Source organism: Armigeres subalbatus, chromosome 2 (assembly GCF_024139115.2).
Source record: "Armigeres subalbatus isolate Guangzhou_Male chromosome 2, GZ_Asu_2, whole genome shotgun sequence".
NCBI lineage: Eukaryota > Metazoa > Arthropoda > Insecta > Diptera > Culicidae > Armigeres > Armigeres subalbatus.
Window position 1 is genome coordinate 168,815,713 of NC_085140.1, and position 15,464 is coordinate 168,831,176.

General features: G+C 37.3%; 2 protein-coding genes and 1 pseudogene across 4 annotated transcripts; 1 reads left to right on the forward strand and 2 right to left on the reverse strand.

Annotated features, from left to right (window-relative positions):
* Positions 1-259: 259 nt before the first annotated feature.
* LOC134215461 (transcription initiation factor TFIID subunit 5-like) lies at positions 260-2,435 on the forward strand. Of its 3 annotated transcripts, XM_062694649.1 has the most exons (5): positions 260-491; positions 548-644; positions 702-1,287; positions 1,562-1,890; positions 2,146-2,435. In XM_062694649.1, the coding sequence occupies exons 3-5, from the start codon at positions 926-928 to the stop codon at positions 2,322-2,324; spliced, it is 870 nt and encodes a 289-aa protein (XP_062550633.1). In that variant the 5' UTR covers positions 260-491; positions 548-644; positions 702-925; the 3' UTR covers positions 2,325-2,435. The 3 variants fall into 3 exon arrangements, with proteins under 3 accessions (XP_062550633.1, XP_062550632.1, XP_062550631.1); XM_062694648.1 differs by having other exon boundaries at positions 548-1,287; XM_062694647.1 differs by having other exon boundaries at positions 260-1,287.
* A 7,185-nt stretch (positions 2,436-9,620) lies between these two features.
* LOC134215462 (small ribosomal subunit protein eS24-like) lies at positions 9,621-10,376 on the reverse strand. Its single transcript, XM_062694650.1, has one exon. The coding sequence runs from the start codon at positions 10,131-10,133 to the stop codon at positions 9,795-9,797; it is 339 nt and encodes a 112-aa protein (XP_062550634.1). The 5' UTR covers positions 10,134-10,376; the 3' UTR covers positions 9,621-9,794.
* A 1,924-nt stretch (positions 10,377-12,300) lies between these two features.
* LOC134209369 (chromatin-remodeling complex ATPase chain Iswi-like) lies at positions 12,301-14,929 on the reverse strand (annotated as a pseudogene).
* Between the last annotated feature and the right edge of the window lie 535 nt (positions 14,930-15,464).

Sequence of the window (15,464 nt, forward strand, 5' to 3'; positions counted from 1 at the left end):
ATTCGCGTGGGAGTGCTATCAGATTCGTCAAATCGTCGTTTGAATTTTTGTTTACAAAAGCAGATAAGTCGTTTTGAAAATTTTGTCTTGAGTTAGTCCATCACGGACATTTGAAATTACCCATTAAATGGGCATCAAGTACCCATTTTTTTATTCAATTCCGAGATGTCAAAAAACGGGTACATTTTTTGTAAACAAAAAAGGGTATTTTTCTCCCATCCCAGCAACCAATCTGTGAGATGTTAGACACTGGTTAGGGTATGTTATTTATGCTACGGCTCAAAAACATAACCATTTTTATGATTTTATGCTGATTCTAATTTTCTATTCTACTTTGACAGTTCTTTTCAATTTTCTCTGCCGGCCGGCATCTGACTACACGAGCGTTAAAAAAAAACAGTTTTCAAGTGTTTGTTTCTCGCGGTTCCCGTTCCCGATCATCTCAACAGAATTATTAAACACTCAGCAAGGCTACCATCATCAATAAAGTGGTAAGATTTGGTCCGAATAGCTAGGGAAAGTGTACTACCTTCTGGAATTGTTTTAGCCCTGCAAGAGGCGGAAGCGAACATACGGTGAAGAAGCCGAGCGAGAATGTTTGTTGGTGATTTATTTTCAGTAACTCGTGAAAGTGGCTAGACGATGTTAGATTAGAAATGAAACTCCAAACTTGATTGTTTACGTCTGTTTATGGCTTGTAGGGAACGGAAGACATTCTAAAGAGAGAAGCTTGTTTGTCGGATATTCCGGAATATGCTGCTGGGGAGGCGGACGTGAACAGTGTATTAGCTGCTTACAAAAATGAAGGTGATCCGGATATTTACGAAAATTCGTACATGACACTCATCTGTACAAACAAACATCTGTTCTCCGACCTGTACGATGGAGTTGCTCGTAGGCCCAGTGTGATGCCACTTCCGGTGTGATGATTGGCGAGGCCAAAACACTCGTCAACAAAGTGAAGGTTTACTATGGCTTGTTGAAGGAACCGGATGTTCAGACCCTAGTTCAAACTCCCCCTGAAGAAGATAACGACATGGATCCGAATGCTCCAGATAAGCCTAAAAAGGAGAGGCCAAAAAAGGATCATCTGTTTTCGAAGAAATCGAAATCCGATCCCAATGCACCGCCGCAGGATCAAATTCCTTTGCCCAAGTTGAAGGACGTAGACAAGGTGGAAAAGATTAAGGCCCTGAGGGAGGCTTCCAAGAGGGTCAATCTGGGACCAGACTGTTTGCCGCCCATCTGCATGTACACGCTGCTTAACGCGAATTATACAGTTACTTGGTAAGTTTGATTGATGAAAATGTAACATTTTAATTGTTAGATTTTAATCAAGAAGCTATTTGTCCTTTAAAAATTCGGTTCTGAAATTATTAACAAATTAAAGAAAAGAAAATAGAAATGATAGATTGTTAATCATATGCATTTAAAACATTGAAAATACTCGCCATTTTCGCAGCTGGCCCCCAATTTGATGCATTGTGCTTTTACTGTCAGTACTACTTATTGAAGTACAATTCTGAATCGGTTGATAAAACTTTTTTTTTTATCTCAACAGCGCAGAGATTTGCGAAGACTCCAGTCTTATTGCCATAGGCTTTTCCGATTCATCCATCAAAGTGTGGTCTCTGTCGCATATCAAGTTGCGAGAGATGAAAACAGCGGACATCTTGAAGGAAATCGATCGCGATGCTGACGATGTGCTGATACGGAAGCTGGATGATCGCAAGGCGGAAACGAGTCCGATGTTATACGGCCACAGTGGTCCCGTGTATCGCACTGCATCCTCGCCGGACCGCACCTCGGAGGACAGGAGCGAAAGCAATGCGACGAACAGCGTCAGTGCACCGAAGTGGAAAAGTTGGAAAAGAATACAAATCCATTCCGGTAAGTGGTGGCTTTGTGTGAATTGATTGAAGAGGATTGAGATCATTCATTAACCTTATCTACACTGCCTGTAATCGCATATCTGTCCCATGTTTGCTGAGTTTCCTATTTATATGGGACAGATAAGCAATTACAGGCAACACTTAGGAATTCCTCTGTGATTTACTCCATGATTTCCAAGATTTATTCCTGTGATTTTTGGTGTGTAATTACATGGTATGTTGTCTCAAGCTGGAATTCTTTTTTATTTTCTAGGTTACGCTGTTTGGAACCTGAGAAACCACGATTCTGGCGACGAGCTGACTGACGAAAAAACAGTACCGGAAGTTGGATACACCCTAGATACGCAGGAAAGTTTTAGTTTAGTTAGCAGTTTTGTTGTTGGATGGGAAGGATCTCAGGTCGTTGGACAGAAGCCTTTCTACACGTCTTAAAATGCAATGTGTGTTGCAACCACACATTGGCACAATTTCAGTCGCACAAAACAGTTCTTAACGGTACCAGCGCAAGGATTTTGCACTGGCTGAAGATGACTTGAAGCATGTTGTGCCTTAGAAGTTTATTTAGTTTTAATTCAATTCAGTAGGTATAACTTTAATTTAATTTTAATTTAATTTTAATTTAATTTTAATTTAATTTTAATTTAATTTTAATTTAATTTTAATTTAATTTTAATTTAATTTTAATTTAATTTTAATTTAATTTTAATTTAATTTTAATTTAATTTTAATTTAATTTTAATTTAATTTTAATTTAATTTTAATTTAATTTTAATTTAATTTTAATTTAATTTTAATTTAATTTTAATTTAATTTTAATTTAATTTTAATTTAATTTTAATTTAATTTTAATTTAATTTTAATTTAATTTTAATTTAATTTTAATTTAATTTTAATTTAATTTTAATTTAATTTTAATTTAATTTTAATTTAATTTTAATTTAATTTTAATTTAATTTTAATTTAATTTTAATTTAATTTTAATTTAATTTTAATTTAATTTTAATTTAATTTTAATTTAATTTTAATTTAATTTTAATTTAATTTTAATTTAATTTTAATTTAATTTTAATTTTAATTTTAATTTAATTTTAATTTAATTTTAATTTAATTTTAATTTAATTTTAATTTAATTTTAATTTAATTTTAATTTAATTTTAATTTAATTTTAATTTAATTTTAATTTAATTTTAATTTAATTTTAATTTAATTTTAATTTAATTTTAATTTAATTTTAATTTAATTTTAATTTAATTTTAATTTAATTTTAATTTAATTTTAATTTAATTTTAATTTAATTTTAATTTAATTTTAATTTAATTTTAATTTAATTTTAATTTAATTTTAATTTAATTTTAATTTAATTTTAATTTAATTTTAATTTAATTTTAATTTAATTTTAATTTAATTTTAATTTAATTTTAATTTAATTTTAATTTAATTTTAATTTAATTTTAATTTAATTTTAATTTAATTTTAATTTAATTTTAATTTAATTTTAATTTAATTTTAATTTAATTTTAATTTAATTTTAATTTAATTTTAATTTAATTTTAATTTAATTTTAATTTAATTTTAATTTAATTTTAATTTAATTTTAATTTAATTTTAATTTAATTTTAATTTAATTTTAATTTAATTTTAATTTAATTTTAATTTAATTTTAATTTAATTTTAATTTAATTTTAATTTAATTTTAATTTAATTTTAATTTAATTTTAATTTAATTTTAATTTAATTTTAATTTAATTTTAATTTTCAGAAGTTCAGCAATTCCTTCGGAAGTTCCTCCAGGAATTCCTTCGGAAGTTCCTCCAGGAATTCCTTCGGAAGTTCCTCTAGGAATTCCCTAGGAAATTCCTCTAGGAAATTCCTCTAGGAAATTCCTCTAGGAATTCCTTCGGAATTTTTTCTAGGAATTCCTTCGGAAGTTCCTCTAGGAATTCCTTCGGAAGTGCCTCTAGGAATTCCTTCGGAGGATCCTCCAAGAATTCCTTCTTTCGGAAGTTCCTCCAGGAATTCCTTCGGAAGTTCCTCCAGGAATTCCTTCGGAAGTTCCTCTAGTAATTCCTCCGGAAGTTCCTCTAGGAATTCCTTCACAATTTCCTCTGGGAATTCCTTCACAAGTTCCTCCAGAAATTCCTCCGGAAATTTCTCTGTGAATTCCCTCGGAATTTCCTCTGTGAATTCCCTCGGAATTTCCACTAGGAATTCTTTAGGAATTTCCTCTAGGAATTCCTTCGGAAGTTCCTCTAGAAATTCCTTCGGAAGTTCCTCTAGGAATTCCTCCCAAAGCTCCTCCAGGAATTCCTCCGGAAGTTCCTCCAGGAATTCCTCCGGAAGATCCTCCAGGAATCCCTCCGGAAGTTCCTCCAGAAATTCCTCCGGAAGTTCCTCCAAGAATTCCTCCGGATGTTCCTCCAGGAATTCCTCCGGAAGTTCCTCCAGAAATTCTTCCGGAAGTTCCTCCAGGAATTCCTCCGGAAGTTCCTCCAGGAATTCCTCCAGAAGTCCCTCTAGGAATTCCTCCGGAAGTTCCTCTAGGAATTCCTCCGGAAGTTCCTCTAGGAATTTCTTCGGAGGTTTCTCTAGGAATTCCTTCGGAAGTTCCTCTAGGAATTCCTTCGGAAGTTCCTCTAGGAATTCCTTCGGAAGTTCCTCTAGGAATCCCTTCGGAAGCTCCTCCAGGAATTCCTCCGGAAGTTCCTCCCGGAATTCCTCCGAAAGTTCCTCCAGGAATTCCTCCGTAAGTTTCTCCAGGAATTCCTTCGGAAGTTCCTCCAGGAATTCCTCCGGAAGTTCCTCCAGGAATTGCTTCGGAAGTTCTTCTAGAAATTCCTCCGGAAGTTCCTCCAGGAATTCCTCCGGAATGCTCCAGGAATTCCTCCGGAAATCCTCCAGGAATTCCTCCGGAAATGGAGGTATTACCTGCGAAACTTCCGAAAGAATTTTCAGAAGATCTCCTGGAATAATTCTTTGCGGATCTCCTGGCGGGATTCCCAAAGCATGTGATGGAGGAAATTCCAGAGGAGTCACTGGTGGAATTCCTAGAGGAATTTTTGACGAATTCACAGTGGAACTCTTCGAATAATTCTCAGTGAAACTCCTGGTGGAATTCCCAGGGAAACTCCTGGGGGAATTCTAAGAAGAACTCCTGGAGGAGTTCTCAGAATAACTTCTGGAAGAATTCCCAGAAGAACTCCTGGGGGAATTCCCAGCGGATCTTCTGGAGGAATAATCAGAGAAGCTCTTGGAGGAATACCCAGAGGAACCCCTAAAGAATTCCCAGAGAAACTTCCGAAAGAATTTCCAGAGGAACTCTTGAGGAAGTTCCCAGCAGAACTCCTGGAGGAAGAATCAAAGATACTTCTGGAAGAACTCCCAGAAGAACTCTTGGGGGAATTCCAAGTTCCCAGAGTTCCCAGAGAAACTTCCGAAAGAATTCTCAGAGGAACTCCTCTGGGAATTCCCAGCGGAACACTTGGAGGAATAATCAGAGAACCTCCTGGAGTAATTCCCAAAGGAACTCCTGTAAGAAACTTCCGATAAATCTCTCAAAATATCACCTGGAAGAATTCCCTTAGGACCTCCTGGCAAAATTCCCAAAGCATCTGGTGGAGAAAATCTTAGAGGAACTTCTGGAAGAATTCCCAGTGGAGTTCCTCGAAGAATTCCCAGTGATACTCCTGGAGGAATTCTTATAGAAATTTTTGAAAGAATTCCCAGGGGAACTCCTGAAAGAATAATCAGAGAAACTTCTGGAAAAATTTCCTGAGGAACTCCCAGAGAAATTTCCGAGAGAATTTCAAGAGGAACTCCTAGGGAAATTTCCAGCAGAACTCCTGGTGGAATTCACAGAGAAACTCCTAGGGGAATTCTTAGTGGAACTCCTGGAGGAATTCCCAGAAAAACTGAATGAATTTCCAGAGGAACTCCTGTAAGAATTCCCACCAAAACTCCTGGAGGAATAATTAAGGAAACTTCGGGAAGAATTCCCAGAGGAACTCCTGGAGGAATTCTCGGAAAAACCCCTGGTGTAATTTCCAGAGAAACTCCTAAGGGAATTCTCAGTGGAACTCCTGAAGGAATTATCAGAGAATCTTCTGAAAGATTTCCCAGAGGAACTATTGGGAGAATCCCCAGCGGAAATTCTGACGGAATAATCAGAGAAGCTCCTGGAGGAATTCTCAGAGGAACTCCTGGAGGAATTCCCAGAGAAACTTCCGAAAGAATTGCCATAGGAACTCCTGTGGGAGTTCCCAGCAGAACTCCTGGAGGAATAATCAGAGATACTTCTGCAAGAATTCCCAGAAGAACTCTTGGGGGAATTCCTAGAGAGTTCCCAGAGAAACTTCCGAAAGAATTCCCAGCGGAACTTCTGGAGGAATAATCAGAGAACCTCCTGGAGGAATTCCCAGTAATACTCGTGGAGGTATTCTCAAAAAAAACTTTCGAAAGAATTCTAAAAAATATCTCCTGGCGATCTCCTAGTGGAATTTCCTTAGGATCTCCTGGCGGAATTCCCAAAGCATCTGCTAAAGAAAATCCTAGAGGAACTTCTGGAAGAATTCCCAGTGGAACTTCTCTAAGAATTCTCACTGATACTCCTGGAGGAAATTTTAGAGAAATTTTTGGAAGAATTCCCAGCAAAACTCCGGGAGGAATAATCGGAGAAACTTCTGGAAGAATTCCCTGAGGAACTCCCAGAGAAACTTCCGAAAGAATTTCCAGAGGAACTCCTGAGGAAATTTCCAGCAGAACTCCTGGTGGTATAAACAGAGAAACTTCTGGAAGAATTTTTATAGAAGCTTCTGGAGGAATTCACAGAAGTATTTTTCTCACAATTCCTGAAGGAAGTCACACAGATACTCATGGAGGAATTCCCTGAGTAACTTTTGGAGGAATTTGTACAGGAACTCATGGAGGAATTCCTCGATGTATTTCTGGAGGAATTCCCAGACACATTTCTAGGGGAACTCCTGGAGTAATTCTCAAATGAGTTCCTGGTCCAATTCCCAGAGGAACTCCTGAAGGAATTTCCAGATAAATTTCTGGTGGAACTCCTAGCGGAACTCCCAGAGGCACTCTTGGAAGAATTTTCAGAGTAACTACTGGAGGAATACCTATATAAACTTCTGAAGAAATTCTCAGAGGAACTCTTGAAGCAATTTCCACAGGAACTTTTGGAGGAATTTCTCGAGGAACACTTAGAGGAATTCCTGGAATAATTTTCAGAGTAATTCCTGGAAGAATTCTCAGATTATTTTCTGGAGGAACTTCCAAATAAATTTCTAGAGGAACTCCTAATGAAATTCCCAAATAAGACTCTAGAGCAACTCCCACAGAATCTCCTGGAAGAATTATCAGAAGAACTTCTAGCGTAACTCCCAGAGAAAGAATTTTACTACTACTCCCTGGAAGAATTTTGTCAGAGTAACTTCTGAAGTAGTTCCCAGAAAGACTCATGCAGGAATTTCTTTTAGTAACTTTTGGAGAAACTCATGGAGGAATTCCCAAATGAGTTTCTTCAGCAATTGCCAGAAGAACTATTGGAGGAATTCCCTGATAAATTTCCGGTGAAATTCCCAGAGAAACTTCTGGTCGAACTCCCAGTGGAACTTCTGAAAGATTTTTCAGAGTAACTCCTGGAGCAATTCCCAAAGAAACTCCTGCAGAAATTCCCGTGGAACTCCTGGAAGAATTTTCAGAGCAGTTTCCAGTGGAATTGCTAGAGGAATTCCTATAAAAACTCCTAGAGGAAGTTCTGGAACCGCCTGAAGGAATGCCCATAGGAGCTCCTGGTGGAATTCCCCCATTAATATCTAAAGGAAACCCCCAGATAAATTTCTAGAGGTACTCCTGGAATTCCCAAACTAGTTTCTGACTTTGTTTCCCAAACTAGGGAGAATTTCTAGATGAGCTGCTGGCGCAGTGGGTCCCTGGAGAAATTAACTTATTAATTCCTAGATGAATTTACAGAGGAACTCCTGGAAGAAATCGCAGAGGAACTTCTGGAGGAATTCCCAGCTGAATTTTCGGAGCAATCCTTAGAGTAACTCCTGGAGGAATTTCCAAATAAGCTTCTGGGGCAATTTTCAGGAGGATTAATTATCAGAAGAACTCCTGGAAGAATTCCCAGAAGAGCTCCTGGAGGAATTTCGTGAGGAACTTCTCAAATGTGTTTCTGGGAGAATTAGATGAGCTGCTGGAGCAGTGGGTCCCCTGGAGAAATTATCATACTCCTAGATGAATTTACAGAGGAACTCCTAGAAGAATTCGCAGAGGAGCTTCTGGAGGAATTCCCAGGTGAATTTTCGGAGGTACTTCTGGCGGAACTCCTGAAAGAATTCCCAAAAGAATTTCTTAACACTCGAGCTAAGGTCTAGGATTTTTTAGAGTACAACCGGAATTGTGGGATCTTTGCTTGAAGGAACTACCAGAGGTATTTCTGTTTAAATCATGCAAGAAGTTCTTGAAGAGAAAACAATGGAATTGTTAAAGGATTTTATAAAGTGATTTGCAGAAGAATTACCGAGAGAATCTCGTAGAAATTCACGATGAAATCTTTATACAAACCTACGAAGAGATTTCTAAATTGATTCCCCAATCATACACACAAAAAACAAACATGGTTTAACAGAATGTTTTGCACTTTCTTCTTGAAAAGTGCTAAGTTTTCTTAAAATTAAAAATTAAATTAGCCTCATTGAAAATATCTTTTTCATTTGAAAGTTATTTTTCCTCGGTTCCTAATGATAAATTAAAAGTTCACACATTCAACATTAAAATTGTTTTACTGTCAACACACCAAACGAAAAGGAAAGAAGACGTCATGCTATTTATCTCATCTATCCTTCTCGTGACAACGACAATAAAAACAAAACAGCAGTGAGGACGATGAAGCCAGCCGCCACGGACATTGCTTCCGATTGTGTGGTGGATAGTAATTGATTATTATTGTGTGAAACTTATATTTATGATGGAATCAACAGGTAAGTAATATTTTTTTATTTTTTCGAAATGGTTCAGTACCGGCTCGGTACCGGGTATCAGTGTGTACTGATTCTTACCACAGAACATCGGCACCCAATTCCGGCGCATATGTAGCGTGAAAGGAGTTGGGTACTGATTTAAATCAGGATACATCATGACGATCCTTATACGAGACTTTCTTTTTTTCTTACAGATTCGGATCGGCATTTTGACTGGCAGAAACACTGTTTTGTTAAAAAATTCAACTCCAAAAGTGGCTGGAGTCACTTGTTGAAGCCTAGAAGATGATCAACACGACCTTTCGAGGACATCTTGTGATGTGTGAGGATTCAAACCAACCCAAGTTTAGTAAATAATAAGTTTAAAATATACGTAAAATGAAACAAATTTTAAAATAAATTTATTTAAATTCCAAAAGAAATCATGAATAGAGGAATGGGAAAAACTTTTTAGGGGAAAATAAATCTTAATTTCAAATTAAAAATAATAAACTTTTAATTCAGTAACAGTAACAGCCAAATGCGACTATTTTGATTTGACAGTTCCACCATATTATTTTAAAAGTTTTGTACTTTTTTTTCAGAGCCACAAACCACTTTTGAAACATGGATGTAACAAAAGTGTTTGTACTTTTTTCATAAGCATACGGAACTCTCTACGAAAAAGAACCAACGCAACTTTTTATTTTAACCAACGTATTTTTTGATTTGATGAATGATTTTTCTTTCTGTGTAGAAGCATCCCTACAGGAAGACACGATGTAGTCCCAGGAGAATTCAAGGAAGGTTCCCTGGAACAATTTCTTGATAAAAATAGAATCATAAATTTAATTTAGATTAAGAGCTTTATATTTCCATTTAATTCGACGGAGTGTAAACACAACTCCAAGCAACTCGCTTACTTCTATACTGCCTATCCGACCTTGGCCTTCTTGGTACAGCACACCTTCATACGGTTCTTGCGTTCATTGCGGATCATCTTCCTCTCGGCGTCCCGATCGGTGCTTGGGTTCTTGGTACTTCTTGGTATGTAGCAGATCAGCACAAAGCCGGTCGACTTACCATCACAAAGCTGGAATCCGAACACGAACACTACATCGGGAGTGGTTTTGTGCATGGCTGCCAACTTGTCACGGATTTCCTTCTTCGGGACCCAAGCCATATCCGGATGCAGGATGTCGGAGATCATATGTTTACGACTCAGCAGATGCTTGGTCATGAACCGGCGGATACGGATCGTTGCGGTCGACATTTTGGTGCATCTCTTTTTTTTCTCATCACGTTTTCGCGCACGCACTTTAGCAAACAAATTAAGCAGCACAATGAAAATTAAAATTGAACTTTAAATACACGATTTCAACATAAATTAAATTATTCTTCTAATTATTCAGTTTTATTTGTATCCAGCTGTCATTCGGAGCAAAAATGCACTTGTGTTGGTTAGATTTATTTCGCGCCAATACATGCACTTTTTGCTCGGATGACAGCTAGATGTAAATAAAAGAGCATGAAATCCCACCCGAAACTACCCTAACAACTACCTAACCGCCCAAAGCAAAACATATCTAACGTTGATGTAACGTGAGTGTAACAGGTTAGAGGAAATTATGCACCAATCATAAACATACCTAATACTAAAGACACATTGGTGGTACAAGTACCACGGTTATATACCCTAGTACATATTGTACCATGGTTTTCCACGTTGTACCAGCATGGTACAAGGTGACACACTAGTGGTACAACTTGTACCATGGTACGAATACCACCAGTGTGTCATTAGTATAACAAAAGTGTGTCATACTAGCGTAACTTTAGCCTCACTTTACCCTAACCGTTAGTGAGAATGTTAGTGTAACTATCTAACAGGATAGATGCACATTATGCTAAAGTTAGAGTAACCTTCCTTGCTGGGATGTTCGGGTTTTGATTCTTGTGGAAATAATGGGTCAACATTAACCATACCAGTTTGGGAAAAATCATGATTGTAGAATTCAAGTCTAAGAGGCAAAGTCAAAAATGGTAAGTTTGGAAATCTGTGAAGCGCTTATTTATCGATGCAAAAGATATTTTAGTTACTAGATAAAGATTGTCGCTGTCGTCGCTGTCCGGAACATCTTTTGCTGGCGAGGATAGGGGAGCTAAATGTCAAAGAAGGAAAATCCATACGATTTGACAGGTATGTACCACACATGTTTCGGAAGCAGAACAAAGGGAACCGAAGCGACAATCTTTATCTAGTAACTAAAATATCTTTTATCGATGCTTATCACACAATGTATGTTTACAGGCTTCATCGGTACGCGTTTTAAAAATAGATGTCCTTAGATGCGGATCCTCGTCATCAGCTGGAGGTCTAGCACCTTCCAGAAATGTCGCTCGACGGTTGTTTATATATGGTTCCAAACGATGCAGATATCTACTCAGATTAGTGAATATTACAGCTTCTTTCGCCACCACTAGAAAACAGTGCAATCTTCCTAATGACGCTTCCATCCGAGCTTCCATACCCAGTTTCCATGTCCGAAGAAAATAACAAGAAAAGTTATCACAGGAATCCCAACGAAACAAATGCTGCAACTGAAACAGCCGCTGGTTGCAGTTTTTTTTCACAAAGCTTTCCGGGTAATCTGTTCGATAAAAGTGTTGCGGTTAAGGAATACGAAAAATAACAATAAAATTTAGTTAAATAAAATTTAAATATTTTGTTTCTATTAATATTCTTAAAATCATAACCTCAATGTTTCTATTTACAATAAATGGGAGTTTTTTTACTCATTTTTCAATTTGGGATCAGGTGTAAAATTTACCCATTTTATGAAGTTCAGTGCATATACTCATTAATGAGTAAACGCGATTTACCCATTAAATGAGTTATGCCGCTTTTGTTTGAAAATGGTGCGAAAATACCCATTAATGCACGTAAAAAAATTCAATTATTTTATTTATTAAGTTCAATTTATGTTATCAACAATAACACATCTCATAAATATGTTTTTTATTTTCCATTATATGATTCCCATAATAAAACTGAATGATTCTCATCTAGAGTGTGTATATTGATTATTATCGAATTGAATGAAAAGTATAAGTTTCGTCTAATGGCAAAAATGTATTAAGCGAAACTTATATTTTTGATTAGGTTGTGATATGGAAAAGAAGCCGTCAGTAATATCCATCCTGCAGCCAAATTGCTGTGAAGAAAATGTTTAACTTTTGTTGTTTTTATATAGTTCTCATTAAAACAAGCATAAGAACCAAGAAAACAGGTAATATCATATTTAGTCGCATCATTATATTTATTGTAACCAACTTTGTTATTTTTCAGCATCAAGAGCTAATTTCCTGATGTTTTGCCTGGCGGCGATTACAATGAAGGCTCGTCGGTGGCGGTGTCGCCGGTTCACGAACAACACGGCCGTGCGGTAGGTGTCGGGACATGTTTACTAGACCTGGAAACATTTCTGATGGAGCAAAAAATCGTTACGCTTGAGCTAAATGACCCGTTATAGTATATAACCTCAAAGCCAGAAAGTGCGACATGGTTTGAGTTACCTTCAAGTATGTGGTTCGAACTACCGACGGACTGATCTTGCTTGCTGCTTGCATACCACAACAGGAGAACTATGAGAGTGCAGAAGACACCGCACGAAAAATCATCCCTGTCCTTATTTGGGCCACCACGCGGAGCAGCATGTGCCAAGAAAAATCGGTCAAGCTTCTAGCGGAGTGGCATGTAAAATTTTTATTTTTATTATATCAGAAACAAGAAGAAACACAAACATATATATATATATATAGGTATACCTATTTCGAATTTAAAATTGATTTTTAAGATTACAAATTGAAGTATAAAAGTATTCCCAACAGGAAAGAAATATATATGAACCTTATACTTTTATTGTTTTATCTCTAATAAAAATCATTCATTGCCATTATTCAGATTATTTGAAACCCCTAATCATGCATTGGAAATGTTTTCAATTCGTTGGCCTTGATGAAATTGATTGAAGTCTCGTTTGTTCTAGATGGTGAAGCCTTGTGTAAGCAGCGATACTTTCTTGAATAGCTCCTCATCGCTGTGCGGGTCCGCTTTGTCGATCTTACGCTGTTCCTCTCGGTGGACCTTAGTTGCTTCCATGCCCAGGTCCGGGTTCTTGGGGACCTTGTAGTTGACCGCTTTACAATAATGGTAGATTTCCTGGTCGAACAGCTCGAACAGCCAGGATGGGAAAAACTGGAAGTTCTGAAAGATTGGTTGCTTCGGAGGCCGGGGTACTTTGGTTTCGACCACCCGGAGAACCTCTTTGAAGTTCAACGGCATAGTTGGCTTAACGCTCGCATTTTGGTGGTTCAATCCAGGAGCCTTGAGCGTGCAGTTTTTGTTGCTCACGATAATCCTCTCCTGCGAACTGATGGACAGAACTAGTTTTGAGGTTTTTAGTGTCCAAGGTAAAACTACGCAGTGAAGATTGGTAAAGATTCGCCCATTTTATCCAATTTGGCAGTTTGCCTGCGGATTTTCTTCATCTTTCTGCAGAATACGGTTGATGTCACCTTGGACTGGAAGACGTGATTGGCACCACCGAATCGAATGGTATTCAACATTTCATCCTTGTTGACTCCATTGGTTTTGTTGTCCACTAAACGCCGTTATTTAATGACCCGTTTATGCAGTTTGAGCTTGATTTCCGCACGTTCAACGATCTTCTCTTCGACGGTGTTTTCAGTGATAAGATGGAACACACGGACCTGTTTCTTCCGTCCAATTCTGTAAGCACGATCCATAGCCTGTAAATTCATATGAGGGTTCCAATCGTAGGGGGTTCGACCGTCCAGAAGACAGTACTGATAGCCACGCCAGTAGCAGTAATATTCCAAAATATCCAATATGTCATCTGACTGAAGACCAGCTCTGAAGTTTGATCAACAAGTTTTCCAAAATGACCATTTTTCCGCTGTTCTCCAACAAATCATAATCGGTAGTGCATGGTGGAAAAGACTCAGCATCATAAAACAGGTATGGGTTGTTGGTCCTGTTTCGTCTTTCGATGGCGATGGCTGCAAACAAATATTAAAGATTCAAATTATTTTTCTTACATTCTGAATGAATTCAAAGAATTAAGACTGAACAAGGGTTCTTTCCAAAATTATGTAACGCTAAATTTAGTGATTTTGGACCCCCACCCTCCTCTACGTAACACTTTTTGTAAGGAAGGTTTAATATTTTTGTATGGACCGTAATGCACGGCTTGACTCCCTCCCTCCCCCTTCAGCGTTACGTAATTTGTGAAAGAACCCCAAGCATGAAAATTTAAAAAATCGTGCTATGCAAAAATTTTGATCAACTGAACATAATAAAAGTTCAAACTGTTGAATAATGTAAAAAAAAACAATGTTTTCCCCTTAAAACGCAAAAAAAATAAATTCAGTTTTTTTGGCAAGTGCAAATTTATAGAAAACTGTAGTGGAATTACAACCCCCTTGTTGGGTTGGGCTCTGAATACGCCGTTGGCATTTCGTACAAAACCAAAATTAAAATTACTCACCCTCCCGGGTCGCCACTGATGGTGCTCGCGGCGGGTTGCTTCTCTCCTCGGTCGCCTACTTTCTTCGGTTTGCCCTTCACATTGGCTGGTGGGCTGCTTGATGATTCCTTTGCAGGGGTCAACAGCATGAAATAGGATCAAGAGTTGGACAAAATCTCCGTATGTTTCAGCAAAAAAATTTAACGCTTGCCGCGGTCCGTTTCCAGCGTAGCATCATAATCCGGTTCTTTTGAGTGCGACGAGGTAGTGTCGGATTTCGACTCGTTCTGAAAACACAAGAGTAACATTAAATTTCACATTTAAATATCGTTAATGGCCTCAAACTTACGAAATTTTCAACGTAGCAACGAGCTCGTCCTCCTAGTTTACGTTATCGCACAAAATGCTTGATTATGCATGAAGACCGGTCGGCAAAAGGGCGACTGAATTTCTCGTGTTGGTCTTTGCGGTGCAACTTGATAAACAAACATCCCAAATTTCTGACTTGACAGATCGTCATGGGCTGCCAGTTAATTTTTTTAGTTGTTGTCGTGGTTGCCAGAAAGAATAAAAATGGGAGTAACTTTGAATATTTTACAAATTTTGTTTTGATTGTTCTAACTGTGAAAACAACAATTTTACACTGGGAAAAAAGCATTCAGATCAAACATTTTGCATTCAATTCAAACATTATAGCACTCAAAAATACCAATTTTTCCTTACTCTTGAAATGAAATGTAGAAAATGTAGAAATCCCAACTTTTTTTTGCTCTGTGTATGAGCAATTGACATGAAATGTATAAGTTTCATGTTATGATTATGTTATGCAGTGGCGCATAGCTTTCATTGCATTTAGGTATATATTTCATGCAGAAATGGCAACTATATATATACAATGGCAAAAATATATATGTTTTGCCAAATACATTCGTTATAAAGATTTTTTTCGTGTGGGTATCTCAAAGCTTCCGTGCATATATTTTCTGACAGATTTGCCGTTTCTGTTGCCGTTCTGCTAACATTGTGTTTGGGGCTTCACACATTCACTAGATATA

Bases quoted from the DNA above. Each gene is read 5' to 3' on its own strand.
- LOC134215461 (XM_062694647.1), top strand. From the start codon at position 926: ATGATTGGCGAGGCCAAAACACTCGTCAACAAAGTGAAGGTTTACTAT. The intron at 1,288-1,561 runs GTAAGTTTGATT...TTATCTCAACAG, and splicing joins GCGAATTATACAGTTACTTG to CGCAGAGATTTGCGAAGACT. The intron at 1,891-2,145 runs GTAAGTGGTGGC...TTTATTTTCTAG, and splicing joins AAGAATACAAATCCATTCCG to GTTACGCTGTTTGGAACCTG.
- LOC134215462 (XM_062694650.1), bottom strand. From the start codon at position 10,133: ATGTCGACCGCAACGATCCGTATCCGCCGGTTCATGACCAAGCATCTG.